General features: G+C 26.2%; 18 protein-coding genes across 18 annotated transcripts in view; 10 read left to right on the forward strand and 8 right to left on the reverse strand.

Moving 5' to 3' along the window:
* EHI_024240 (aldehyde-alcohol dehydrogenase 2, putative) overlaps nt 1–2,362 on the reverse strand; it is a gene marked incomplete at both ends in the record, with an annotated part of 2,668 nt that extends 306 nt beyond the window's left edge. Inside the window, 2 exons of the mRNA XM_001913618.1 lie at nt 3–1,446; nt 1,488–2,362. Coding sequence (XP_001913653.1) covers nt 3–1,446; nt 1,488–2,362 — 2,319 coding nt within the window. The remainder of the gene's footprint in view (nt 1–2; nt 1,447–1,487) is intronic.
* A 1,085-nt stretch (nt 2,363–3,447) lies between these two features.
* On the forward strand, nt 3,448–5,262 carry EHI_024350 (uncharacterized protein; the record flags this gene model as incomplete). The annotated part of the gene is made up of 1 exon (XM_645875.1): nt 3,448–5,262. The coding sequence occupies one exon, from the start codon at nt 3,448–3,450 to the stop codon at nt 5,260–5,262; it is 1,815 nt and encodes a 604-aa protein (XP_650967.1).
* An 87-nt stretch (nt 5,263–5,349) lies between these two features.
* EHI_024360 (uncharacterized protein) lies at nt 5,350–5,851 on the reverse strand (the record flags this gene model as incomplete). Its single annotated transcript, XM_645876.1, has 2 exons — nt 5,350–5,445; nt 5,495–5,851. 2 exons carry the CDS (start codon nt 5,849–5,851, stop codon nt 5,350–5,352), a joined length of 453 nt encoding a protein of 150 aa, XP_650968.1.
* A 149-nt stretch (nt 5,852–6,000) lies between these two features.
* Nucleotides 6,001–6,737, forward strand: EHI_024370 (uncharacterized protein; the record flags this gene model as incomplete). The annotated part of the gene is made up of 3 exons (XM_001913619.1): nt 6,001–6,048; nt 6,092–6,442; nt 6,498–6,737. The coding sequence occupies 3 exons, from the start codon at nt 6,001–6,003 to the stop codon at nt 6,735–6,737; spliced, it is 639 nt and encodes a 212-aa protein (XP_001913654.1).
* Nucleotides 6,738–6,789: 52 nt separating this feature from the next.
* On the reverse strand, nt 6,790–8,653 carry EHI_024380 (myotubularin, putative; the record flags this gene model as incomplete). Its single annotated transcript, XM_645877.1, has 2 exons — nt 6,790–7,755; nt 7,814–8,653. The coding sequence occupies 2 exons, from the start codon at nt 8,651–8,653 to the stop codon at nt 6,790–6,792; spliced, it is 1,806 nt and encodes a 601-aa protein (XP_650969.1).
* A 75-nt stretch (nt 8,654–8,728) lies between these two features.
* Nucleotides 8,729–9,948, reverse strand: EHI_024390 (uncharacterized protein; the record flags this gene model as incomplete). Its single annotated transcript, XM_001913620.1, has 2 exons — nt 8,729–9,042; nt 9,099–9,948. The coding sequence occupies 2 exons, from the start codon at nt 9,946–9,948 to the stop codon at nt 8,729–8,731; spliced, it is 1,164 nt and encodes a 387-aa protein (XP_001913655.1).
* A 240-nt stretch (nt 9,949–10,188) lies between these two features.
* EHI_024400 (uncharacterized protein) lies at nt 10,189–10,737 on the reverse strand (the record flags this gene model as incomplete). Its single annotated transcript, XM_001913621.1, has 1 exon — nt 10,189–10,737. One exon carries the CDS (start codon nt 10,735–10,737, stop codon nt 10,189–10,191), a length of 549 nt encoding a protein of 182 aa, XP_001913656.1.
* A 2,351-nt stretch (nt 10,738–13,088) lies between these two features.
* Nucleotides 13,089–13,826, forward strand: EHI_024410 (lipid phosphate phosphatase, putative; the record flags this gene model as incomplete). The annotated part of the gene is made up of 1 exon (XM_645878.1): nt 13,089–13,826. The coding sequence occupies one exon, from the start codon at nt 13,089–13,091 to the stop codon at nt 13,824–13,826; it is 738 nt and encodes a 245-aa protein (XP_650970.1).
* A 1,850-nt stretch (nt 13,827–15,676) lies between these two features.
* Nucleotides 15,677–17,059, forward strand: EHI_024420 (D-hydantoinase, putative; the record flags this gene model as incomplete). Its single annotated transcript, XM_645880.1, has 1 exon — nt 15,677–17,059. One exon carries the CDS (start codon nt 15,677–15,679, stop codon nt 17,057–17,059), a length of 1,383 nt encoding a protein of 460 aa, XP_650972.1.
* A 71-nt stretch (nt 17,060–17,130) lies between these two features.
* Nucleotides 17,131–18,705, forward strand: EHI_024430 (uncharacterized protein; the record flags this gene model as incomplete). The annotated part of the gene is made up of 1 exon (XM_645881.1): nt 17,131–18,705. One exon carries the CDS (start codon nt 17,131–17,133, stop codon nt 18,703–18,705), a length of 1,575 nt encoding a protein of 524 aa, XP_650973.1.
* Nucleotides 18,706–18,827: 122 nt separating this feature from the next.
* EHI_024440 (uncharacterized protein) lies at nt 18,828–19,607 on the forward strand (the record flags this gene model as incomplete). The annotated part of the gene is made up of 1 exon (XM_645882.1): nt 18,828–19,607. One exon carries the CDS (start codon nt 18,828–18,830, stop codon nt 19,605–19,607), a length of 780 nt encoding a protein of 259 aa, XP_650974.1.
* Nucleotides 19,608–19,689: 82 nt separating this feature from the next.
* On the reverse strand, nt 19,690–20,782 carry EHI_024450 (protein tyrosine phosphatase, putative; the record flags this gene model as incomplete). Its single annotated transcript, XM_645883.1, has 2 exons — nt 19,690–20,003; nt 20,068–20,782. The coding sequence occupies 2 exons, from the start codon at nt 20,780–20,782 to the stop codon at nt 19,690–19,692; spliced, it is 1,029 nt and encodes a 342-aa protein (XP_650975.1).
* A 94-nt stretch (nt 20,783–20,876) lies between these two features.
* On the reverse strand, nt 20,877–23,003 carry EHI_024460 (HEAT repeat domain containing protein; the record flags this gene model as incomplete). The annotated part of the gene is made up of 1 exon (XM_645884.2): nt 20,877–23,003. One exon carries the CDS (start codon nt 23,001–23,003, stop codon nt 20,877–20,879), a length of 2,127 nt encoding a protein of 708 aa, XP_650976.2.
* Nucleotides 23,004–23,136: 133 nt separating this feature from the next.
* EHI_024470 (proteasome beta subunit, putative) lies at nt 23,137–23,799 on the reverse strand (the record flags this gene model as incomplete). The annotated part of the gene is made up of 1 exon (XM_645885.2): nt 23,137–23,799. The coding sequence occupies one exon, from the start codon at nt 23,797–23,799 to the stop codon at nt 23,158–23,160; it is 642 nt and encodes a 213-aa protein (XP_650977.1). The 3' UTR covers nt 23,137–23,157.
* A 268-nt stretch (nt 23,800–24,067) lies between these two features.
* EHI_024480 (uncharacterized protein) lies at nt 24,068–24,891 on the forward strand (the record flags this gene model as incomplete). The annotated part of the gene is made up of 2 exons (XM_645886.1): nt 24,068–24,470; nt 24,518–24,891. The coding sequence occupies 2 exons, from the start codon at nt 24,068–24,070 to the stop codon at nt 24,889–24,891; spliced, it is 777 nt and encodes a 258-aa protein (XP_650978.1).
* A 176-nt stretch (nt 24,892–25,067) lies between these two features.
* On the forward strand, nt 25,068–25,760 carry EHI_024490 (uncharacterized protein; the record flags this gene model as incomplete). The annotated part of the gene is made up of 1 exon (XM_645887.1): nt 25,068–25,760. The coding sequence occupies one exon, from the start codon at nt 25,068–25,070 to the stop codon at nt 25,758–25,760; it is 693 nt and encodes a 230-aa protein (XP_650979.1).
* Nucleotides 25,761–25,827: 67 nt separating this feature from the next.
* On the forward strand, nt 25,828–26,808 carry EHI_024500 (uncharacterized protein; the record flags this gene model as incomplete). Its single annotated transcript, XM_645888.1, has 1 exon — nt 25,828–26,808. One exon carries the CDS (start codon nt 25,828–25,830, stop codon nt 26,806–26,808), a length of 981 nt encoding a protein of 326 aa, XP_650980.1.
* Nucleotides 26,809–26,889: 81 nt separating this feature from the next.
* On the forward strand, nt 26,890–27,744 carry EHI_024510 (uncharacterized protein; the record flags this gene model as incomplete). The annotated part of the gene is made up of 1 exon (XM_645889.1): nt 26,890–27,744. The coding sequence occupies one exon, from the start codon at nt 26,890–26,892 to the stop codon at nt 27,742–27,744; it is 855 nt and encodes a 284-aa protein (XP_650981.1).
* Nucleotides 27,745–27,837: the final 93 nt, after the last annotated feature.

Consider the following 27,837-nt stretch of genomic DNA (forward strand, 5'->3'; position numbering starts at 1 on the left):
ACCATTTGTGCAAGTTCCATATATCTTTGGTCTGCCTTATAGAAATTATATTTTGGCCACATTGCAAGCTTTCTTGGTTTTTGTCCATTATATCTAATGACATGTGGTAATAATACTGCTACACATCTACCATGTGGAAGATGGAATGCTGCTCCAACTTTATGTGCCATGGAATGGTCCATACCAAGGAATGCTGATGCAAATGCCATACCTGCAATTGTTGCAGCATTGTGCATCTTTTCTCTTGCTTCTAAATCTCCATTATATGATTTAAGAAGATTTTCAAAGACTAATTTAACTGCTTCTCTAGCAAGTCCATCAGTATATTCATTAGCCATAACTGAAACATATGCTTCTGTTGCATGAACCAATACATCAAGTCCAGTATCAGCAATAGCTCTCTTTGGAAGTGACATAGTAAACATTGGATCAACAATAGCAACTGATGGTGTAAGTGAATAATCAGCAAGTGGATATTTCTTACCTGTTTCATGATCTGAAATAACTGCAAATGGTGTAACTTCTGATCCAGTTCCTGATGTTGTTGGAATACAAATTAATCTAGCTTTCTTACCCATTGTTGGGAATTTAAATGCTCTCTTTCTAAGATCAATGAATTTTTGTTTCATTGCAAAGAAATCGGCTTCTGGATGTTCATAAAGTAACCACATAATCTTAGCTGCATCCATAGCTGATCCTCCTCCAATAGCAATAATATTATCTGGTCCAAATGTATTCATAACAGCAAGTCCTTTTTGAACGGTTTGAATAGATGGATCTGGTTCTACATCAATGAAAATTTCAATTTCTACTTCATTACTTCTTCTTTTCAATACATCCATAACTCTATCTACATATCCTAATTTATACATCATTCTATCTGAAACAATGAATATTTTACTAAGTTCCTTAAGTTCAGCAAGATATCTAATAGAATGTGGTTCAAAGAAAATCTTTGGTGGAACTCTGAACCATTGAAGGTTGTTTCTTCTATCTGCAAGTCTTTTAATATTTAATAAATTATGATATGTAACATTAGCTGATACCGAATTTCCTCCATATGATCCACATCCAAGTGTAAATGATGGCCAAATATAGTTATAAATTGATCCAATTCCTCCTTGTGATGATGGTGTATTATGTAAAATTCTGCATGCTTTCATTGTAAGTGCATACTTTTCAACTACTGCTTTATCATTCGAATGAATAGCTGCTGAATGTCCTCTACCATTAAATTCAACCATAGCTTCAGCTTTATCAATACCATCTTGTGTATTTTCTGCTTTAAGAATAGCAAGAACTGGTGATAATTTTTCTCTTGTTAATGGTTCATTTGGTCCAACTTCTTTACAAACTGCACAAATAATATTACAATCTTCTGGAACTTTAATTCCAACTTGTTCAGCAAACCATTGTGGTGACATACCTGGACATTTTGGATTAAGTCTTGCATTATTAACATCTGCTGAATATGCATTAACTCAAACATAAACTTTTCTAATTTAGCTTTTTCTTCTTCATTAATGAAATATGCTCCAAGTGTTTTCATTTCTTCAACTACTTGATCATAAATTTCTTTATCAATAATTGCTGCTTGTTCTGATGCACAAATCATACCATTATCAAATGATTTTGACATAACTACATCATTTGCTGCTTGTTTAATATTACATGTTTTTTCAATATATGTTGGTACATTTCCTGCTCCTACTCCAAGTGCTGGTTTTCCTGATGAATATGCTGCTTTAACCATAGCATTTCCTCCTGTAGCAAGAATAGTAGCAACTCCTGGATGATTCATTAATTTATTTGATGCTTCAATTCCTCCAAATTCAATCCATTGAATACAATTTTCTGGTGCTCCTGCTGCAATAGCTGCATCTCTAACAATTTTAGCTGCCATAATAGAACATTTAAGTGCTGATGGATGGAATGAAAATACAATTGGATTTCTAGTTTTAATTGAAATAAGTGACTTGAAAATAGCTGTTGATGTTGGATTAGTAACTGGTGTAACTCCACAAACAACTCCAACTGGTTCTGCAATTTCTGTAATTCCATAAAGTGGATCTACATTAATAATACCAACTGTTTTAGCATGTCTCATTTCATGTGTAACATGTTCACATGCAAATATATTTTTAGTAGCTTTATCTTCAAAAATACCTCTTCCTGTTTCTTCAACTGCAGCTACTGCAAGTGCACAATGTTGATCAAGTGCTGCAACTGATGCTTTCTTTACAATATAATCTATTTTTTCTTGTGTATATTCTGGTTTAAGATATTCTTTAAGTGCAACTTGTGCTTTAGCAACAAGTTGATTAATATGTTCATCTACAGTCATAGTTTGTTGTGTTGACATGTTACTTATTTGATTTGAATGAATAATTTAGTTTTAAGGCAGGTTTAAATATCTGATCCAAAAAACGGGTTAGGTTAAGAATAAGTTTGTAAAGCATTTTTTGAAAAAAGATTCGCTAAATATACCTTTTTTTTATTTCAAAAAAGGTAAATTTCATCAAATTAGAAGAATTGAGCGAGTTTCAATTAGAGTATTACGTGGCAGGGTTTTATTTTTGTTCAGTCTAAAATTGAAATTCTAATACTAAAAGTTCAATCACTCAATTTGTTCCTTTTTGTTGAGATTTTTTCATAGAAGAAATAAAAAAAAAATACGATAAAACAACTTTCCTGTCGCATTGAGGTGTTATAACTTGTTTGAGCAACTTTAATAGTAATAACTTAGCTCACTATTATTCTTATTTCTTTAAAGTACCCACAAATAAAAATAATTGGAATAGAACATTTATCAAATAGTATTTTGATGGTTCTTATTGAAAAGTTGATATTTTTAAGAAAAAGTTTATCAATAAATAGAATAACCATTACCCATAAAATTATTAATGAATTATTTGTTGTTTGTTAGAAATATAACTTGTTTTTCTCGGTTTAAACAAGGAGATACGGTGTTATGTATTGAGATGTAAATATTATTAATGAAATTTTTTTGATTCAAATCAATTTTGAATGGAATGAAAAATTAGATTTGTATGTAAATAAATTCACTTCAACTGTTATTATGAAAAAGTTGCAAAAGGATTTAAATTATAACAACCAAATGAATTTGTTTTAAACATTTGTTATTACCTTTAATTTCAGAAATTGTTAAAATGATTATAATTAATAAAGAAAAGATTTTAATTTAATAATTATTTTCTTTAATATAATAGAGAAAAATGTAAAAGAGTTTAAACAATAAAATGAAATAAAAACTTTTGGTTCAATTCAAAACCAATTGAAATTAACCTAAATTCAATTGTTTTTTTTTAATAGATAATTTAATGTAAAAATTAGTGGAAATAAGAAAAAGATAAAGTAGTAAAAAAAAAAAAAAAAAATAAAAATAAAAGAAATCAAAATGAAAACTTAAAAAATAATAAGACAAATATGCAATCACTTGATCCTCTATTCACTCCATCTATTTTAATTGAAAAAGTTAAAATGACAGAATATATTCATAGATTTGGACTTCCTTATAATGAAAGTTTAATTTGTGCATTTAAATGTAGTTGTAAACAATCAATATCAAAATTAGGGAAATTATATGTATTTAATAGATATATTTGTTTTTGGCCTCAACTTCTAAAATTTAATGCTGATGTTTGGAAGTTTGAAGATATTTCAGGTATTAAAGCAAAAGGTAAATCACTTAGAATTTTATTTGTTAAATCAAATAATTCAAACATTAAAATTAGTGGAATAGAAAATTCAGAAAAATTTATTCAAATTGTTACTCAACACTGGAATAATTATTGTACTTTAACAAATAGAGTGTTAATGACTTCAGAATCTGAAGTAGAAAAATCAGAAGATTCATCAGATATTTCTAATGATTCAATTATTAATGGAACACCTTCAGAAATTGCACAAAGTAGTGTTTCTTCATCTCCTACTCCATTTATTAATTCAAATGTTAATACTCTTATATCACAAAGTTTACCACCATCTGTACCAAAAAAAGTTTCGTATGAAGGATTTTTAACTGCTACTGAATTCCAACCAGGAGGAGAAACTGATTTAGATTGTTCTGTTAAAGAATTTTATGAAAAATTTGTTAGAAATGAAGCTAAAGAAAAGTTTAAAGAAATACTTGCAGAAAAAGAGTTAACAAATATCAATGTTTCTGATTGGGAAGTAAGTGAACAATTTGGATTTGTTAGAAGTCAAGACTTTATTGTTCCATTAAAAGGAATACCTATTGGACCATCTTCTGCACATGCCATTGTTAATGAAATATATTATTTTGAAGGAGATAATTTAATTATATGTTCTACTAATCAAACACCTGATGTTCCTTATGGAGATTCATTTAAACTTGAATTTAAAACTACTATTTCACCAAAAGGAGAAAAACAATGTCATTTTGTAGAAGACTTTGCAGTAGTTTTCTTAAAAAAAGTTATGTTAAAAGGAACTATTGAAAGTCAAGGTGTTAATAATGCAAAGAAAGATATTGATGTAATGATTAAGAAGTATATAGAAAAAATTTCAGGTAAACCTGCTTCAAGTGGTGAAATTGAATTTATTGATGATGAAGTACCAGAACCTAAATTCTTCAAACAACCAAAGATGAAAACTATTATTGAAACAACTATTCCTATAACTCCTCTTCAATTTTTCAATACATTTGTAGAAAATAAAACACGTTCAAAACAAATTAAATTAAGAGAAGAATTAGGGCAAACAAATATAGAAATGACTGATTGGAAAAGTATTCAAAATGGGTTTACTAGAAATATTAATACAATTGAACCAGTTGATACTCCTAATGGAAAAGTAACAACAAGAGCTCAAATTCAACAATTTTATCAATTAAAAAAATCAGCATTAATTATTGGATCTATTAGAAATTATCTTGATTCTCAAGATTATTATTCAACTGAAACTAGACTTCTTTTAAATTTATCTAAAAATAATGAATCTATTTTAACTATTCAAGCTAATATTCTTTTAAAAAAGAAAGGTGATGAAAAAGAAAAAGATTTAATGTTAAAATATGAAAAAGAATGTAGACATCTTATTCAATCATATGTTGATAAATTTGAATATGAACAAAGAATTAAAGATACTAATAGGGGTATTGTTAGTAAAGTTAGTGATTGTGTTGTTGGACTTACTTTTAAAGAAAAAATGATGGCTACTCAAAACATTTTATTATTTCTCATATTCCTCGTTCTTTTTGGTATTTTCATTAAGGGGTAATTCTTTAAAAGATTAAAATTAAACTACTTAAATTCTTTTTTTTAAATTGATGTTTATTTTGTTTTTATATTAATGAAATTAATTATATTATTCTAATGCATCAAATATTGGTTGACATTGAATTTGAATTTGATCATCAAATACATAACACAACTCATTAATGTTTGAATCAATTACAACACACTATAATATAAATAATAGTATATCATTTATTAAATGAATAATAACAAACAATACTTTGTTTTTTATTAAAAATAATTGAAATCATTGAATCTCTTCCTTGAAGATGCATTGTTTTTAATGTATCAGTTTCTTCATATGTTTTTCCAACATTAACAGTTGCAACAATTAATTGAGATAAAGAATCTAATACTTCTTCAAAAGAAACACTTTCACGTGATGATGAATTTCTCTTCTTTTCTCTCTTTTTTTTAGGTTGTAAAAAAGATCCAATATAACTGACAGATTTTGAATCAACAGAAACAACATAAATTGATGTTGAATTTGGGAGAACACTTTGAATAGAATTTAATGTAGTTATGAGTAATTTTGATGGTAATTTCCTTTGATCTTTTTTACATCCTTCCATGTCTTACTTAAAGAATCAAATCTTATTAGTTTTCAGTTTTTCTTGTAAATTAACATTTTACTATTTTTATTATTATTAATTTATTTAATTGTTTTGAAAAATAATAATAAAACTTAAAACACTAAATTAATCAAGTTCTTCTTATTTAAATGGGGTGTAGTTCTTGTTTAACATTTTGTGTTTCGGGTGTTGGAATTGTTTGTTATTTTATTAAATATTCTGAACACTCTCATAAATTAGATTCTCTCTATTCTTGCTATTATATTTGGTTTATTGCAAGTTATATCAACATCTAAAATGAATGACTTTGATATACAAGATGCTCAAATTGATATAATTACTTCATATGTTTCAATAGCATTTTCTGGTGTTATTCTTATTGTTTTTATAATTGTAACATGTATTTCATGTTTTAATAACCGTGTTGTAAAAATGATAATTGCAGTTTTAGTTGTTATAGTTGGTGTATTGTGTGTTGGTGGAATCATTTGTTTTGGAGGTGTTGGATATAAAAATATGTATAAAAGTTCATTTGAAGAGTTATGGAATAAAGTTCAAAACATTATTATGTCATATGCATTTGAACAATATGTTTGCTTAGTTTTATTTATTCATTTTAATAAAATTAAGAGAAATAATATGATAGTATTCTTGTTGTGGATATAACAAAGTTACTAAAGTATGTGGTTGTTATTTAAATGAAAATTATACAACAGATGAATGTAATACAAGTTGTTATGATAGAATTATAAAACCACTTGGAATATTCTTTTTCCTTTCATCAGGAGTTTATCTTTTTATTACAATCACTGCAGTAATTCTTACAATTTTATTATTTATATCAGTCTTCTGTCATCGGGCTAAAGGATATTACAATCAACTTTAATTATTAGTACGCTTTTTTTTTTTTAGTTTTTAAGTTTGTTAAATAAATTCAATTAATGAATAATAACTTTTGTTTCACGTAAATAATATTTATTCCATACAACATACTCGTGTACATTAAAATTTAAATCAATTGGCTCTAATTTATTAGAATCAAAAGATGTTGGATAATGTTTTAATTCTTGAGTAAAGAACTCTAAATAATTGTCACAACTTAAAGCACTTCTTTCCTTTTCACAATTTCTAACAAATGTTATTGTTGTTGGACATGTTGCTTCTTCTGCTATTTTTACTAATAAGTCTTCTTTAAATTGAAATGCCTGTGGTGAGTGTCTTAAAAAAAGAGCAGTAACTTCAATGAATTGAAGAAAAATAGGAGAATTTTCATTTGTTTTGTTATGAAGCCTTTTTTGGAATTGGTGACCAGAAGATATCCATTCTTGATATATCAAATCACAAAACCCTTTTGTTGTTCTATATCCCTTACTGAGTATTAATCTACATAAAGATGATATTTGGGCTGTTCGATCCCATCCATCACTACAATGAACTAAGATTGTTTCTCCTTTTTGGACAAGAGAAACAACATCAATTATAGCACTTACTAATCCAAACAAAAGGTCTAACCATTCTGATGTATCTCGATAATATGAAAGAGGTGTGAGTGTATCACGAATAAAGAGAGCATTTCTCATTTTAATAAAACAATCAACAACAGTATGAATATTTGGAATATTTAAAAACTTAAGTTGAGTCTTTTTATAAGCATTTGTATTTTCATACCCTCCTCCGTTTACTCTATTTGCATATGCATTTGTTACTGGTCTACAATCAAAAATATATAAAATAGCATCATCATTTTTACCAATAGTTCTAATTTCTGATAAAAATTCTTGATCTTCTTTTGAAACACTGTCTTTTATTACTCCAATAAAATATGAAGAATTAGCTACTAGTGGTTGAGAACATCGATATATAGCTCCATGAGTAACTTGATTAAAATAAGTACAAATTGGTATCTATAGGAATTATTTATTATTGAATCAATTAATAATTCAAAATCATCTAAAAACAAACTCTTTTTTTGGATCTAAATTCAGCACATTTCTTAATAATATCATCTGTAATTTTAACTGGGACAATTAAATTTTTTGGATAAGTATCACATAAATCATAATTATCATTTTGATATACTTTGAAATATTTAGAGTTTGGATTATAATATAATTCTTGATCATATCCTATATGATTAATATTTGTTTTATAAAAATTAAATAAATAAACAAAACTTTCTGTATTTTGGATGAAAGCTGTTGCTGATTCTTGTCCAAACCGAATACCAAACCGAATATCATTAATTTCTGTTGCAATAATATCACAAACTGACTTACTTGCTTGGAAACAAATGGTTTCATTATACAATGCAGAATAGAATGGATTTAATTCAATTGTAATATATCCACTTGAACTTGATAGTGAAAATAAAACTCCAAGAGGAATATCATAAACATTTTGTTTTGTTTCACAAGAATTTGAAACAAAGACAAATCTTTGAGAAGTAATGATTACTTCTCCTTCTTTAACATCTTCCCATTGTTTGATAATTTCATCACGTTTTATTTGAAAGAATGTTTTATACCATGAATCATTATATAAATAAAATAACGTCTCATTTTGAATTTTGATTTTGAACTTACGTTCAAAATAGTCTGTTTTTTTTAATAAATATTTTAACTCAAGCTCTTCATTTTGAGGAAGTGTATATAAACTATTTTCAATACTTTTATTTCTAAAAGAGCAAGAAGAAAGATGTCTTCCATAAAGTCTTTGATAAATTTCTTCAGAAACTGAATTGATGATTTCTTCTTTTTCATTTGAAGAAGTAGTAGAAATTACCTTTGGTTTGTATAAAAACATAAAGTAACATTTTAAGATTTTAAAAAGAAAAAAAAAAGAAAAAAGAGAAGATGAAATGAATGATGCTTAAATGACTTACGATTGATTTGAATGTAAATATTTTTTATACAATGGAAATGCAGTTCCACTAATAGTATTTACCTTAACTGTTGTTGATTTTTTATATGGATTAAAGTCAATAAATGTATTTAATATTTTTGCTGGATGATTAGCATTTATTTCAATTTTTGATGGCAATGATTTAAAGAATTCCGTTTTCTTAAATTCTTCTACAAATGAAGAACCATAATTCATAACGTCTGGTGAGTCAATCCATCTCCCTCTTGATTTAACAGCAACAGATATCAACCCAATAATATATTGTAAGATTAAATCAATGGATAAATCATCTAAACTAATTAGTATTACTACTTTATTAAAAAAGAAAAACACTTTTTTTACAAACAATTCATAGAATGAGATGCATTAAGTAGTTGTTGGGTAAAGGTTTTATCTGCTTTGGTTAGTCCAAGCAGTTTTTTATATTTACCATTTACAGTCACTCCTTTTTCTGTAACAACACAATCGATTTCAGCCATTTCTCTGAAAATTGGATGTGTCCCACCAAAAACTTCAACACTTTCTATTAACTCAAGTTCTGAAAGAGGACAATGTAGTATTGATTGTTTTGTTTGTGTAACAAACCCAATTGATTTAAGTTTATCTGTTGCAGGAAATAAAGCACCTGGAATGAATGATAATAAGGCAAGAACCCATTCAGAGTTGATATCTGAACTTACTTTGTTATTTACACAAATTTTACATTTTAATAACAACATTTTAATCAAAAATAAGATATCTTTACCACAAGTATTAATCAATGAACAAGGATCTGGTAATGTATAAATAGGATCATTCATTGAACAATTTAATGTTTTAAAAATTGTTTGAATTAATGAGTTATTAATAAATGAATTTTGAATGAAATATAAATCAGCTAATGGTTTGAATCGTTGAAGAAATAAATGAAGATAAGGAGATGAAGTGATCATGCATAATGCTATTTGTTCATCTTCCCTTGGATTTTCTGGTCCTGGAAGGTATTGAGAGTAGTTATATTTATTAAACCATGCAATTCCATAGAGTGGTGGGTTAATTGAAAAACAAGGTACAGTAAAATAATTATATTTTCCTGGACAATCACCAAAACAGATATGAGGAATAGAATTATAATTATACCCACCTTCAGGAAATAAAGGATATGTAATAATTATACCTCTTTTATCTGAACATAAAATAATATGATTAACCGTCATTTATTATTATATCGTTAATTAGATCATTTCTTCAAAGAAAAATTTTAAAATAATTTTAGTCTATTATTTGTAGTAATATTTTTCTTTAGATAATTTTGATTTTTTGAATTTTTATAAAACAAAAAAATTAAAAATGTTTTACAAAAAATAATTTTTGTTGAAAGATTTTGTAATTTTTTTTAGTTTTTAGTTTTTTTATAGCAGATGGTTTGAATATCTCTATAAAAAAATTAGAGATGGTTATCCATTCTTTAATAACATAGATAGTGTGTTGTCGTTTTGTTTTAGAACAAAAGTTCTTTCGTTTCCGAATTTCTTTTCTATTTCTTTACACATTTCTTCTCCAATTCTTTCTATCGCAATTTTATCGTAAATTGTTCCATTAAATGTTATTGACTTAACAATATCCATTTTAACTGTATTGTATCTTCCTGGTGTTTGTGATGAATGAATACAATACCCAAATTCAGAAAGTAAGTCATTAATAATATTGATAGATTCTCTGTAACCGTTCTTTTTCTTTCTGTGGAATGCTCTTTGTGTATTAATATTATTTTTAATATCTTTTTCTTCTAAGCTATATACTCTTCTTTTAATTAGTGCTTGTAAGTCAATAACATTATCATCGCTAAAATACAATCTTTGTATTTGAAGAAAGGGAATAGTAAGTAATTTACGACAACTTCTTTTCTTTAAATTAATATCACAATGACGGTTTAGTAGTGCAATACAAAATGCTCTAACTTTAGACTGGTAGTTTCTGTTATCTATATAAGAGTGTTTGTTCATATTGATTTTATTTAAATAATTTTCAATTTATGAGATTTTAGCGAAAGAACTTCATTTTTGTTTAAGTTTCAAATTTTTCATTTTTCTTCGATGACTTTAAAATCATTACAAATATAAAACACTCGTTTTCTTTATTCTTTTTCATTTGTTTTATTAACACCACCAAAAGTAAGTTCAATCATTTAGTTTATTAGGTATTGTAATTACTATTTATCTTCTTCATGAAGATTAACTTCTATCAATTCTTAAATGTTCTTAAATACAGTAAATGTAACGTAAGTATTGTTGGTGTTGGCTACGTTATCATTTTCGTTAGAAAGAAACAGATAAAATATGGAAGTGATATGTAAGATAACTTAATAGTTTGTTATATTTCCATTCTGTTCTTTTTATTAGAAAAATCCAAACTATAAGTTATAATAATTTTATTATTTTTATTTCTATAATATTTTTCATTTTTAGTTCAGTGATTCAGTGATATAGTGTTATATATATCAAGAAAAGAATCTACATATGCTTTACTTTATGAATTTGTGTTTCGTTAGCACCGTTTTACATATTTAAAAAATTAACTTCCTATTCAATTAAATTACTGATTATATTCCAATTTATTCAATACATTGTTTAAACAAACAATTTGAATATGAATATCTAAACTAATAAAATCAGTCATTACTAAAATGAAAATAACGCTAAAAATTACATAATAATTTTATTCATTTGAATGAGGAGTAGTCATACAAATAAACATGAACTATCTTAATTCAAAAATACTTAATTTGATGAAAAAGATATTTATTCATAACCTAATGAATTTGGGAATTAATCATTAAATAAAAAAAATGACTGATAATAGGTTTTAGTAACAAATTATTATAAAAATATAACTAACAATCATAATGAAAATGTAAGCCAAAATGAACTACATTTTTCTTATTTATATTTTTCGATTAAAGAATTATTATATTATATATAACTTAGAAAAGAAAAAATCATAGATTATAATATTGGATATATATTAAATCAATTCATTTAGTATTTGGTTCAAACTCATGTTACAAAGAATAATATAGTATTATATCACAATGAATATTCCACATTTAAAACCTCAACGAACGTTAAAAAAAGATTAAAAAAAAGAAAAAGGTGTTTTGTAAACTCACTACATTCTTTTATTATGTTAACAATGCAAGAAATGGAAAATCAATTACTAATGTTTTCTCCAATATCAAATGGAAAATATATATTCTTTTTGAAGAAGAAACGTTAAAAATTAACAATTCTTCACATTAGTAAACCAATGTTTTTATGTTAAAAATTAGTTTTAATACATTATTTAATGGAATTAGAGTCTGTGTTAAACCACTTTATAAAAGTTATATAATGCCATTATTAAAATTTAATATTTAATAATAACTAAAAAGACATTTATTATACGTTTATTGAGACGATTTGAGAGTTATAATAAAAAGGTTAATACTACCATTATATTAAAATAAGCAATTTATAAAAACTATTAAATAAATAAGCATATAACACCAAAACATTCTTGTATTATAATAACTTTTTTAATTTTACAAACATTTGAATAACACTACTATTCATGGGATAATATTTGATATTCAATACGGATAATAAATCTAATGAAACTGAAATTATTCATTGACTTTCCTATGCTTTTCATTAAAAAATTAATAAGTATTGTAATTTCATTATAATGAAATTACAAATTGACAGATTAATTCTTTCAAAAAAAAAGAAATAACAATTTTGTCGTTGACTATATGAATTATAAAAATAAATGAAATGAAAGATAAAATATTTATTTATTTGTGTTTAAAAATAATAATTCTACTATTTAAATCAATATATATTTTAGACTATTATTTAAATCTATTTTGGTTCTAATGTTCTAATTATTCTCCTTTTATTATTCCTTTGTGATCAATAAAAGGATTTATTTTGAACTTGTGGTGATAGAAGAGTTGTGATTATGTTCTATAAAGTTAATAAACCTTCTTTTTTGTGTCAATAGACAGAATATTTCTTCGTAGATTAAAAGTTTCAAAAAGTTAAATATAAGAAAAAAATTAAAAATTAAAAAAAAAACTAATTGAGAAGAACTTTTCTTTTTTCAAATAACTCATACATTTCTTGTTCATATTTGATTCGTAAGTTTGTACGTTGAAGAGTCAGTTGTGCCTTCTTTGATTGGATTTGAATGCGTATTTGATATAGATATTGTAAATTAGTTTGAAGATCACTTTTGTTGATTGATTCAATGAAATTCATTTACTAATTATTTAATAGTTTTCTTTTTTTTGTTAGTAATAGGTTAAACTCCTAATCAAATGTTAAATTTTAGATCGATTAAACAACAATGCACCAAAACACTAGTAATTGAATTTAGTATTGGTGTTATTCTTTTTGTTGGAGGAATTCTTCTAAAATATTTACCATCATATCAGATGGATATTCCTCTTGAGAGAAAGAATTTTAATGTGACTTATCCATTAGTTTCTGAAACATTCCCCTTTTTGTTTTGTTGTATTTTTTCATGGTGTATTCCAGTAATTGTTATTTTCTATTTTGCACAGAAAAGAAATTCATCAAAGTACTTCATAACATCAATAACTTCTTTCTTCTTTGCAGTCTCATTATGTTTATTCTTAACAAATGCTTTCAAACTGTTTGCAGGAAAACCTCGTCCTAATTACTATTCACTTATTGATAATAAAAAAGCATCAAAAGTATATCAGTCATTTCCAAGTGGACATTCTTCTACAACATTCAATGGAATGATGTTTCTCACATTATTATTATGTGGAGAATACAAAATATTTAATGGAGAAGGTTCAATCTTGAAATTAGTTGGATGTTGCCTTCCTTTGTTATTTGGATGTATAGTTGCTATTTCTAGAGTAAGAGATTATTTCCATGGTTATGACGATATTATAGCAGGTTCTTTACTGGGGTGTCTTACTGCAGTATTATGTTATGTATTAAAGTTTAAAGTGTTATGGTCAACGAATAGTGGTGAAATAGAAACTGAAGAATATAAAGAATTTGATGATAATTATATCGTTTAGAATAATTTATGTTATTTAAAACAAACAATAAAAATTGTTTATAAAAAACAAAAATATTTCAAAGAATTTTAAATTGTCATTCAAATTTTGTTTTAATAAACAAGTGAAAATTCAATTTGGTTATCTGTTAATGGAGAGAATAATTGATGTTGACAATAACTCGTAGGAAGGAGAAGAAGAAATTAATGTTTTTGAAAACAAAACACCATTTTTTGAATATCTCTCTCTTGACATAATACATGGGTTTCAATATTTATTAACCACAACATCAAAGATCATTTAAGAATCAAATTCAAAACAAATGAACATAACAACTTCCAAAATAATCACCCACCAGATTTCATTGAATTGGAATATTCTTCAACGAGCAGACTTGAATTAGAGTCTATTATCTATTAAGAACCAAACAACTAACCTTTTCTCATAAATGAATCTAGATCCTTCATTCGATACATTTCAACTAATCTTTCAACATTATCAAAGAAACAGCTAATTCAAATAAATAGAGGCAATCATCAAACATATCAAAGAAAGAATAATCAAATAAAAATAATTAACAATGGTAATAACAAAAAACATTATATCTAAATATAGTACTGAAAATAAAGAATGTTTTGGCGTTAATCTATTATCTAAGATAAATGATTGTGATATTATTCAGGAAGATAAGTATATAAAACTCCAAAATGTCTTAACAAATAAAATAAAATGTAAGCATGGTTATAATGAAGAAAATTGTTGTTTAGTAATTGAAATTAATTTACCACAACAAACAATTTGAAAGTCTGGTCAAGAATTAAGACTAGTTTTTATTATTAAAGAATTGGATTATAAAATGAGAAGAGACATGAAAATGGCATTTACTGTTGTTGGTTCAGACAAAACAAGAATAAGAGATGACGCATTTTCTGTTGAAGTATTAAGAAAAACAGATTTGAAATTGGACTATATTTATTAGATTGTTCTGGTTTTGTCTGTGAATCGAAGGAAAAAAAATATTTAAATATATGGATTTATATCACCAATTCTTAAGTATATACCACCATTCAATACCTGATAATATGTCATATATTGATAAAATATCAACACATATTCTATCATTGGATTCAGGAAATGAAAGAAAGATTGTATCACGCAGTATAATTTGTGATTCAAGTTGTTATCTAATTTAAAGTTTAACATTGTGTCAGTCAATTATAAAAATTCATTATAATATGAATGAATGTTATGGAAATTCAAATGTTTTATATGAATATAAAACATACTAAACAATAAATCCTAATAAATTGTATAAGATAACAATTCAACAATTGAGATATGATATTACTATTATGAGACAAATTATTTTTTTTTATTATGAGAAAGGATTTGAAGGAATGATGAAAGGTGGAAAGATTTTGTCAAAATTATGAATATTTGTAAGTCAAAACATTGCACATTTTCTTTATAAAAAAAAATACAACTCCCTTTCACTCACTTTTTATAAATTTAATACCCTCTTTACTTCATTTAGAAGTTCATTAAGAAAATTTTATGAATTTTGAGTACTAAAACAAATTGTTTTAGCTATTCTCAATGAATTGATAGAACAAATGTGCTTTTATTTCTTTGAATTTAATATTGAAAACCTTCATCAAATTATTCTTAGAACAAAAATATTTTAAAATAGATAAAGTGAATTATATAAAAATGGATCATAAACTTTGTTTTTTTTTGTATGAAGTTTCATGGTTTTCGATAATATTCTTTGAAGATAAATACTAAGAATTGTTCAAAACTAAATAATAATCAATTTATAGTTTTTAGCTATAAATATAAATAGATATGTTGAACTGTAAATAGAATAAAAAATGACTTTCATCATCAAAAACGGTACTATAATTACTACTGACTCAAGTTTTAAGTCTGACATATATGTAAAAGATGGTGTTATTGCTGCAATTGGTAGTGAATTGACTCTACCAGAAGGTATAGAAGTTGTTGATGCATCTGGATTATTAATTTTACCAGGTGCAGTTGATGGACATACTCATCTTGCAATGCCTTTTGGTGGAACAATATCTGCTGATGACTATGAGTATGGAACCATGGCTGCTGCATGTGGTGGAACAACAACAGTATTTGACTTTGCACTTCAAGAAAATGGGGAGAATTTAATAGAAACTTTAAAAAGAAGAGATAGTCTTGCATCACATCAATCATGTATTGATTATTCATTTCATATTGCAATTAAAGATGTTAGTACAAATGAACTTTTAGATTCTATTGATTCAGTAATAGCTGAAGGAGTCTCTAGTTTTAAAGTATTTATGGTTTACGATTTCTTTGTAACAGACGGTCTTTTTTATAAAATACTTAAAAAGACAAAGTCATCAGGAGGATTATTAGGAGTTCATGCAGAAAATAAAGGAGTAATTGATACATTAACTGAAGACTTTAAAACAGAAGGAAAATTATCTGCATGGTATCATTATGAATCTCGTCCTGAATTTGTAGAAGAAGAAGCTGTTCAAAGAGCAATTACGTTAGCAAAGTCAGTTGGTGCACCACTCTATATTGTACACTTATCATCAAAAGGTGCTATTAGTATTATAGAAAAATCAAGAAAAGAAGGATATCCTATATTTGCAGAAACTTGCATTCAATACCTTGAACTAACAAATGATGTTTTTAAAAAAGAAGATGCTATAAAATATGTTTGTTCTCCACCAATGAAAACAGAAGAAAGTCGACAAGCACTTTGGAGTGCATTAAAAGCAGGAATTATTCAAACAGTTGCAACAGACCATTGTCCATTTCAATTATCAGAAAAAGAATGGGGAAAAGATGATTTTACAAAGATTCCAAATGGATGTAGTGGTATAGAAAATATGTTTCCTTATATGCTTTCTGAAGCAAATAAAGGAACTTTAACTTTTAATAAAGTAGTTGAAGTATGTTGTTCAAATCCAGCTAAATTATTTGGTATTTATCCAGAAAAAGGATGTTTAGGAATAGGTTCTGATGCTGATATTGTTCTTTACGATCCAAATAAAAAATTTACAATTAGTGTTGATAATATGCATTCTAATGTAGATCATACTATTTGGGAAGGATTTGAGATGCATGGTTATCCTGTTGCAACATATTGTAGAGGTAAATTAGTATTTAAAGATGGAATGTTTGTTGGAGAAAAGGGATATGGAAAAAGAGTGAAATGTAAACCATTACATTTTTCAACTGCACAATTATAAGTTATTTTTATCATTTACAATATTTAATAATTCTTATTTAAAAAAAAAGAAGAACTTCTTATTATATTTTTATGAGTTTCTCATTTACATTTGTTGTTCTATCTTTTCTTTTCTTTTGTACTTTTGCTCAAAAATTCAGTATTATTAAAAAAGGTGATTCTATTGAAATAACTAAAGGAGCAATTCGTGGAAGTGTTGCATGGGGAAGTTATGAAAATACAGTTAATAGTACAGGATGGGGAATATTAAATATTCATACAAATAAAAAATATTCACCAGAAGAACAAGCATTTGCAGCAGGATATATTGAATCATATTTAACTCATCAATGGATATGGATATATTGGCAAAATTATAAAAAAAATGAATATAAACATGGAATAAACAAAAATATTAGAAGATTTATGTCACTTCAATTTAATTTTTGGAGAAAGCATATTAAAAATAATGAAAATGATGATGTATATTGGAAGAATCAAAAATTAATTTTTGAACAATTTAGAGGATTATGGAATGGATATAAAAAATTTGGTAAAGAACCAATGACATTAGAAGAGTTATATCTTTTAAATTCTGTTGGAGATTTACCAACTATTACTGATAAATTTGAAAAGATTCATAGTGAAAATTCAATGTTAGATTTACAAGATAAAAATCCAGATGAACTTTACCATGAATGTAGTGCATATGTTAAATATAATAATAAAAGTCATGACATTATTTTTTCACATAATACATGGAGACCTTATTATGCAATGTTAAGAATTTATAAACATTACTTTTTTCCATGGACTAAAAATGCTCAACCAATGAGTTTTGCAAGTAGTCCTGGATTAATTCATTCAAAAGATGATTTTTATTTACTTAGTAATGCTCAACAAAAAAGATTTGGTGTAATGGAAACTACTAATTCCTTTTTTTTTAAAAAACTTAATAAATTAATTACACCAAATTCTCTTCTTTCATGGCAAAGAATTCTTGTTTCAATGTATTTTGGTCAAACTCCTAAAGAAATTACAAAAACAATTGGTCAATTTAATAGTGGAACATATAATAATCAATGGATGATTATTAATTTAAATTCTATTGAAAAAAATGCACAAAGAAAGAAAAATATATTATATATTGGAGAACAAATGCCAGGAAAATATATTGTAAAAGATGTAACTCCAATATTAATTAATCAAACATATTGGGCATCATATAATATTCCATATATTAAAGAAATTTTTGTATCAAGTGGGTATTTAAAGAAAATGGAATTAGGAAAAAAAGAATATAATTACACTGGGTCTTCTCGTGCTTTAATATTTACAAGAGATGGTGCAAGAATTCACTCAATTGATGATGTTAAAAAATTAATGACAATGAATCATTATAAAACTGATCCAATTTCAAATAAACCACGAAATCAAATTGCTGCTCGATATGACCTTGAAATAGATAGTGATTATAAATTCCCATTTGGAGCTGTAGATTGTAAAATAGGTGCAGCTTCATTAAAATATAAAACATTAGCATATTGTGGACCTACACATGAAGGAGGACTTCCACCATTTAATTGGGAATTATTCCCATCAATTCAACATTGGGGAACTCCTCGTGTTTATAATTTTGATTGGGTTAAAATAAGTCCATCTCTTTAATTAAAAATTTTAAGCTTTAAACATTATTTTTTATCTTTTTCAAATTAAATAATAATTTTTTCAGGTTCTTTTTCAATATAAAAGATATTTATTGAGAGAAAAAAGATCTCAGAACATCATTAATGAGTGAAAAAAACCAAATCCCTTCTGTTGATTCATTTCTTCATAAAATATCTGGATTATCAATATTAAATTATGGAACAATAAATATTTGTGTTCCTCCTTTACCAAATCAAATATCAACCGAAAAACAGACTGTACCTTTACAAAATGAAATTATTACAGAAGGTGGTGGTGGTATTAAACGTAAAATAAATCCTGTGAGTGATAAAAAAAAGAAAAAACAAAAAAATATTATTAATATAGCAACATTAATAGAATTAAATAAAGAATTATTTGTAAATTGGACAAAATTAAATGAATATGAACTTATATATGACAGTAAGGTAGATGGATTTTCAAGTGTGGCATTAAACGGATGTATTTGTGGAAAAGAAAATATTATGGTTATTATTATTACAAAACATGGATATGTATTTGGCAGTTTTAATTCATTAAAATTACCAATACCAAAAAAAACTGAAGAATGGGTTAAAAATGATCCAAATTTCTTTGTATTTACTCTTTCAAATCCTAAAAAAACAAGTCCAATACAATTTTTTCTAAAAGATAAAACAGCAGATGGATTAAATATTTCACCAAATACTTCAAAAAAATGGATTATTGCAACTAATGCATGTTTTGGTATAAAACAAGTTGATGGATGTTATATATCTAATAGTTTTGTTCAATATTATAATATTCCAAATGGGATTACTGAAGACATTTTTGTTGGAAGTCATTATCCACAAACATATGATGTATCAAAAGTAATTGCTCTTCAATGGAAATTAAAAAAGTAATGGAAATTTTTTGTTTTATTTTTTACATTAATTAAAAAAAAAAAATTGTTATTTAACTAAAAGAATGAAAAAAGAAAGAAAATTAAAACTCGTTACGTTTAATAAAGTCTTGAACTATTTCGGAATGTTTTTCTTGAAGAAGTGGTGTAAGTGCATCAATAACTTCATAGTATTGATTAATAGAGTCTAAAGCATCTTCATAAAAACAATTAACAGTTTCACATATAAAGTCATATTGTTCTTTTGTTTGAACCATTTTACTTCTTTCATTTCTAATAGACAAAACAAGTTCTGGAAGAATTACTTCACAGTCTTCATAAGAAATTACAGGATGACTTAATAAAATTTCTTCAATACGATCTTCTACTTCTCTTACTTTTGAAGAAGAACTTGTTGCTACAATATAAATATTAAACAATTAATTAATTGATTCTTTAAATATTAAAACAAAAGAACAAACATCTCTGTTTACTATAAGTTTCTGATTTTTCAAGAATTTCATAAGTAACCATTTCTACAATACGTGATAAAAGACAATATACCCCAGTTCTACCAACACCTGCAGAACAATGAACACAAACTAGATTTCTATTCGAAAATTTTGATGTAGTACCAATAATATATTGAATATAAACAATATCTAATGCATCTTTTGGATTTAATGGAACTCCAAAGTCAGGCCATCCCATATAATGAATTTGAATAAATGAATAAACGCCATCTTCATATATAATTTGAAGATATCTAATTTGAATATCTTCCATAAATTTATCTTCTTCAACATCATCATAAAGGGTATCAATTGTATTTACTGTATAGTTTCCAAAAACCTTTTTACCACCTTCAGACTTATATCCCCAATAAGGTGTAGCTTTGATTCTTGTTTTTTCTTTACATTTTGTTAACATTATTACAATTGGTACTTGTTGTTCAATAATCATTTGAAGGAAATCAGGGATAGTTTCAATGGTTGGTGCTTGAGACGCAATCATTCTTCCTTGAAAAATATAATTAGCATTTATATAACCATTATTATTTAATTTTACTCTTGTATCATCATTTGCTAAAACATCACTATATCTATTCTTTTTAATATTTTCTGGAAGAAGTGCAGTTTTAAATTTTTCAGGAAATTCAGGAGGAGTATTTTTTTGGATATAATCAAAATCAGACATTGCATTTCTTAGTTCTTCCCCATTTTTTTTTGTTTTTGGTTTTATTCTTCATTTTCATATTTTCATTTTTTCATTAAAAAATACTAAATTAAATTTAATTATTCAATTCTTCAAATGCCTCTATTAAAGACTTAATTGCTAAATTAACTTCATTACTATTACGTTCTGATTGAATTGATTTAAGTCGTTGAATAGAGATATCTCTAATATCAGTTGTATTATTTGTATAATCTAATTTATAGAAAACACTTGTTAAATTAATAATCATTTCATCAGAATAATTATCTTCAGCTTTAATCCAACTCATTAATCTATGCATGCACATTTCCATAATTGTTGTATTTATTTCTTTATCATATTGTGATAACATTGGAATAAATACTTCAGTTATTTTTTCTAATTCTGGTCCTGCTTCATCTAAACATAATTCATACAACTTTTTAGAATCTTCAAAATGAGATTGTGAATAACATAAAAAAAATGTAAACAATAATGATCGTAGTTGTGTTTCTGGAATTGATCGAATAAATAATGACATCATTGTTTTTGCAAGACATAATTCACTTGATTCTTCTGAAATATGTAATCTATCATTTAAATATAATCGTATAACTCCTTGTAAGACAATAATTAATGCCTCTAAATCTTCACTTAAACTTAATAATGCATCATTGTAAATATCTCTTAATGTTTCAGGAACATTTATTCCACTTAATAAATAATAATCAGTTAATCCTTTTAATGCAACTAATCTTACTGGTGTTGTATCTTTTGATAATCCAGCAATTAATACAGGAATAAATTGTTGTGCTTTTTCTTTATTAACAAGAACTGTAAGACCAACAAATTCCATTGTAAACATTCTTTTCTCTTCATTTGGTGATTGTAAATTTTTAAATGTTTGTCTTAAATGATATTCTAAAAATTCTGATGGAAGAATATAATTAACTTCAATACATGATTTATAATATCCTTTTAAAAATAATGGTTGGTCATCTTCAGTAATATTATGCATTTCATTAACAATAATACCAAAATGGTCATTTGGTTCCATCTTTATTAATACCCTAAACGCTTCTTCAACTACAACTTGTGAACGTCCTCTAACAACTTCTAAAATATTACATTTTCCTCCATTACATTTTGAATATAATTTCATTAATGCAATTTGTTCTAATTCTGATTTTCCATTAATACAATTTAATACTTCTTGTCCATCTGGATAATCTCCTTCACAATGAGATAGTAATACATAACATCGAAGAATAACAAGTGTTGGTGAAACATCAAGTGTAACACCTGCAGGTGATTGAGTAATTCTAATAAATTCTTCAACAATTTTTTTACTTAATAAAATATATCTTTCCATATCTGTTCCAGACTCTCCTTCTTGTGGTGGGAGTTGAGGAATTTTATCCAATGGGAAATACTTTTCAAAATATTCTTCAAATTCAATTGTTTCAATCCAATATTTAACTAATTCTTCAAATTGTTTTTTAACAGTTGGTCTTTCTTCAGTTAAGGCATGAATAAAAATATAACAAAGTGAAGTATGTGTAATATGTTCTATTGGAATATTTTTAATTGTTTGATACGCATATTCACGAACAATAGATCTACTATCTCCAACTAATCGAATAATTGGAATAATTGTTTCTGAATTAATTGCTATTGATTGTAAAGTTGCAACAACAACTTGTGCTCTTGGATCTAATAGACAATTTACTAATTGAGATGTTTCAAAACGTTTAAGAGCAAGAACCGCATAAGTACGAACATTTGATTGAGTGTCTTGTAAACGTTCAACAAGAGATTTATTTATTTTTTTATAAATATCTTCTGTGAGAGTATAATTGTCTGGCATTGAATTTAATATTCTCATAATAATATATACACTTCGTTGACGAATTAATGGTTCAGATGCATATGTAAGATCTGAATGAATATCAAGAATATATTCAGTTAATTCATTTTCTGCTTTAACTGCAACATCAATCAAAAAATCAATTGCTTTTAACACTGATTTTGTTTTTAATTTAAGTTTAAGTAATTGAGGAACTACGGCTTTATATACCTCGTCAAAATTTTCATTGTTTTTTTCAAAATTACTAATTAGTTCATTTATATAATGTTTATAATGATCAAGTGCTTGAACTTTTGTAAGAATAGATTGTAATCTTTCTTTTGAAAGAATACGAATTTCATTATCTGAGGTATCCATTTGAATTGAAGACATTCTATTAAAAGAAGAACCTTTTAATCAGTTAGATATTTTTTTCTCTTTTTACTAAAAGTTATAATTATTTTTTTTTTATTTTTCTAATTTATAAAAACAAAATTGATAAAAAATGTTATTTGTTTCAAAAAATAGTAATTTAATTTTGTGGCACAGGGACTTTATCTCCAGTGATAAATTCAGACTGAACACCCTCTGCTGTTATATTTACGGTATGGATAATTCCTCCTGATGAACCATCACGATAAATTGCTAGTGAAACAGCTGTAACAATAAATTGTTTAGCTTCTTCAAAAGTCATATTCTTTTTAAAATGAGCATCACAATACCCCCAAATATATGTTGAACCACTTCCTCCAACACATATATCATCTTGTTTCATAGCTCCACTTTGAAGTATACGATATAATGTTGCTCCATTCACTGGATCATATCCACCACATACAACTGATGATGAAAGGAATGATTTATTTCCATAAATGATATTTTTTATTGATGTAGCAGCAGCAAGTACAGTTGGTTCTTCTCCAGTTTGTGCAGTATACATTCTTAATGCGTGTTTAACATAATCTCCAATCGTTTCACTATGAGCTGCAGTACCAGCCGTACACATTCCAATAGAATCAGAAACCATACGAATTTTATTTTTACATCGATTAACTACTATACTTCCCATTGAAGTTCTACCATCAGCTCCAAGAAGAACACCTCCATTATAAACAACTCCAATAATTGTTGTTCCAAGTGAAATAGGTTGATATGCATTATGTGTAAATTCCATCTCTTTTACTATTTAAGTTCATTGTTTTTTTTTTGTTTTTTTTTTTATTGAAGTTTTTCATTTTTCTTTTTTTTTAAAAGAAAGGTATGAAAAAATGTTATTAGTTAATATTGACAATTTCCCTTTTATGTTATATTTAACTTAAATCAATTAAGAACCATTTTATTATAATTTCTCAATTATTTTAGTTGAGCTCAATTAAAGTGTTAATTTCATTTTTTCTCAGGGTTATCCCACTTCAATAAGTAACTGAATTTACTTATAGATAATGGCTGAACAGAGTCAAAGCAATTCAACCAACAGTGAATATGAAGAAGTGTTAGATAATTTTGATGATATTGAGATTGAAACACCTCAACCAAATGATGTAATAAAAAAAAAACAAGTTATTATTTCACGAGAACCTATGAGTCAAGTTATAGTTTTTGAGATTGAAAATTGGTGTAAGTTGGGGTATTCTAAAATCATTTTATTTGAAACATCAAAACAATTATTCTATGAAATAAAACAAGTTCATTTGGAATATGGTTGTTGGTATATTAAACCAACACTTCTTGCTGATAATTCTTTTAAAATAAGTTCTATACTAGACCCCTTTTATATAGTCCTTCATTTTCTTTGTTTACATAATGTTCATGAAACTACAAAATTTTCATCATTTGAAGATTTGTGTTTGTTTTATTTTGTAACGTTTATAATACAAAATAATAATAAATAGATTCATTATTACCTTCTAATAGCATTACTGAATTACTTAAAGACATATTACTTCAATTAGTTAAAAAAGAAAGTAATCAATATAAAATTAACTTTCCTCTCATTAAAGAAACTCTCATAGAAAAAAAGAAAATAATTGATAATTACCTTAAAAGTATTACCAAAAACGAATCACACCAAACGAAAGGAATAGATAAATTTTTAACTAAAAAGATTGACAATGATTGTCTTTTTTTATATCTAGGAGAGTATTGGTATCATTTAATGAACTGGAAAATTCCAGAAGAGCATATTGTTTATTATGCTGATGATTATACAAAATATGAAAAGAAAAAGAAAGTAACTAAAAAAAAAACATCTAAGAAAAAGAAATAAAAAATAAAAAAAAATGAATCTTTATTACAATAATGGTTTTCATTTTATAAAAATGGATTTCTAGAAATACATAAAACTAAAGATAAATAATATAAATATAACAAACTTGAAATTTCTAATAAAATGCAAAATATTTAAACTGATCTTATTATGAGTTAATCACAAAACATTTTGAAATGTTAGACATCACTTGCTTTTTAATTTCATTTGTATTAGTTAATGTTTGTCTTATGATTGCTACTGCTTTGAGTAAGACAAATATTATTACAAGTTATACTTCAAGAAAAATAGTTCATATTTCTCTTGGAGTATGTGAAATAGTGATGTGGGGATGCTATTCAGAAGAACCAACAGCTAGAATTTGGGGATCTATGTGTTGTATTCTTTATTTATTTGTCTTTTTAATATTTGGAATGGGATGGATTAAAGGACCAATTGCTGATTTCTTAATTGCCACAGTTTGTAGAAATGGTGATTATAAAGAAATGTTATATGGACCATTGAATTATTGTTGTATTATGACATTTTTATCTCTTTTATATTGGAGAAATTATCCAGCATCTATAATTGGAATGATGATTATGTTAACTGGTGATGGAATGGCTGAAATAATTGGTAAAATGATAGGAAAAACTCAACTCAAAAATCCATGGGGAAAAACTAAAACTATTGAAGGAGCAATTGCTGTAATGGTTTGTGGAGCAGTTGGAGCAATGGTAATGTGCTATATTATTTTTGGACAAATCTATTTCATTCAATCTATTATCTCAGGATTAGTTGGTGCAATAGTTGAATTTTATTCATATCCAAATTATGATAATGTGTTTATTCCATTATCTTCATTACTTTTAGGATTTTTCATCTTTTAATTTATTGTTTTGAAAAACATTTTTATTCAATTTTTAAAACCCTTTTTCAACTGTATTTGTTATTTAAATGAATTATTTGTCTTCTCAACATGATGGGTATGGATTGGAAATTAACTGTAGTCCAATTGGGGTAAATGTTTTATGGAGTGATGGAAGTTTGAGTTGGTATTCATCAGATCTAAAACAAGAAAAAAATTATCAAGTAAATGGTCAAAGAAGTTGTAATTCAAATGACCCAAATGTTGCTTTTACAATAAGTGATACTGGTGTCATTTGTAGTATTGACTGTCGTCAAGACCAACCAAATATATTAACAAAACCATCAAATCATCTCACAGAAACTGCAATAGCATCTTTTGACATTGGACTTGCTGTTTCTTTTAAAACATATATTAAATGTTTTGATATTAGAAATATGAAAGTTGTTTGTACTATAAATGAAGCTCATTGTGATGACATTGTTGACGTAGCATTTTGGAGAGGATTATTAGTGTCTGCTTCTCAAGATAATTTATGTTGTATAATTGATTATACTCAAGGAAATAATGGAATTCTTGACACAATAAATGTTGGCAAACCTCTTGGGTTGTTAGGTGTTGCTTCAAATAAGTATCTTACTATTGTTTCTGATGATAATGCTTTTGTTATTTACAATGGAGAAACATCAACAATAGAATGTCAAATAGATGATTTAAGAACAATTACATCAATTGGAGATGAAACTCCTTCAACTATTCTTAAAGGTTGTATGATTGATAATAAAATAGGAACTGCAACTTCATTTGATTCAGGTAAATTAGTGCTTTCAACTTGGTTAGGAACAAATAGTTTTCTACCAAGGTCTGAGGCACATTGCCATTCTGCATTAGTTAGAGACTATGAAGTTATTAATGATATTGTATATTCAACTGGTGAAGATGGAAAGATTTTTGTTTATAATATTAATACTTCTCCTCGACAACAAGGTCAACTTCTTCATCAGTCTAAAGTTACAACGAGTCTCAGAGAACGAGGGGAAAGACGATCTAATAGAATGTCTGAAGATTAATTCATTTTTTATGGTTTTTAAAATTATTTCATAAAGATTATTCTCAACGTGTCAAAAAGTCATCAACTCATAATCATAAAAATGGATTCTACGACTATAAGAAAAGCTATTGGTGCTGGAAGATGGTTTAGTGCTAATGGGAATGAACTTGCAAATGAAGTTGATCATTATATTAACAATGCCCTCAATAAACTTCCATCAATTCAAGGTAAAATATTAGGATGTATTTCACCTCATGCTGGGTTTAGGTATAGTGGTCAAACTGCTGGTTATGATTTTGCTGCTTTAAAGAGAGACTCTGAAATAAATGGAAAACCAGACGTTGTTTTTATTCTTGGGTTTAGTCATTCATCTAGGTTTGATTGTGCTGCTGTAATGGATGGAAAAGCAATTTCAACTCCAATCGCCACAACAGAAATTGATAATGAAGCAATTACAATGTTTTGTGAAGGAAGAAATTATTTAAAATGTTTCTACAAACCACATAATGGTGAACATTCTGCTGAAAATGAACTACCATTTGTTCAACGAGCATTACCTGGAGTTAAAGTTGTGATGGTACTCATTGGTACTCATAAGTCTGAAGTATTAGAACAAGTTTCTCAGGGTCTTCAAGCCGTTTGTTCTAAGAAAAAGATGTATGTTATTGCTAGCAGTGATATGCTCCATGATGAAAGTCATAATCTAGTTGAAAAAACAGATAAAGAAACAATACAACTTACAGAAAAAATGGATATAAAGGGTTTATTATCAAAATGGAGTTATGAAAATCAAATTTATTGTGGAATTACAGCCGTTATACCAACAATGATGTATGCTCAAGCTATTGGTTGTGTTAAAGCTATCACACTTGATTTAACTGACAGTGAAACAATAACAAAACGAATGAACAGTGGTTGGGTTGTTGGTTATGGTGCTGTTATTTTCGTTATTTAACTCCTTTTTGTTATTTAAATTGTGTTTTTTTTTATTTTCAAAAACATTATCTAACTCTATTTATAAATATTAAAAAAAAGTAGTTGTTAATTA

This window comes from Entamoeba histolytica, genomic scaffold (assembly GCF_000208925.1).
Source record: "Entamoeba histolytica HM-1:IMSS scf_1104750516645 genomic scaffold, whole genome shotgun sequence".
In the NCBI taxonomy this organism is placed as follows: domain Eukaryota; phylum Evosea; order Mastigamoebida; family Endamoebidae; genus Entamoeba; species Entamoeba histolytica.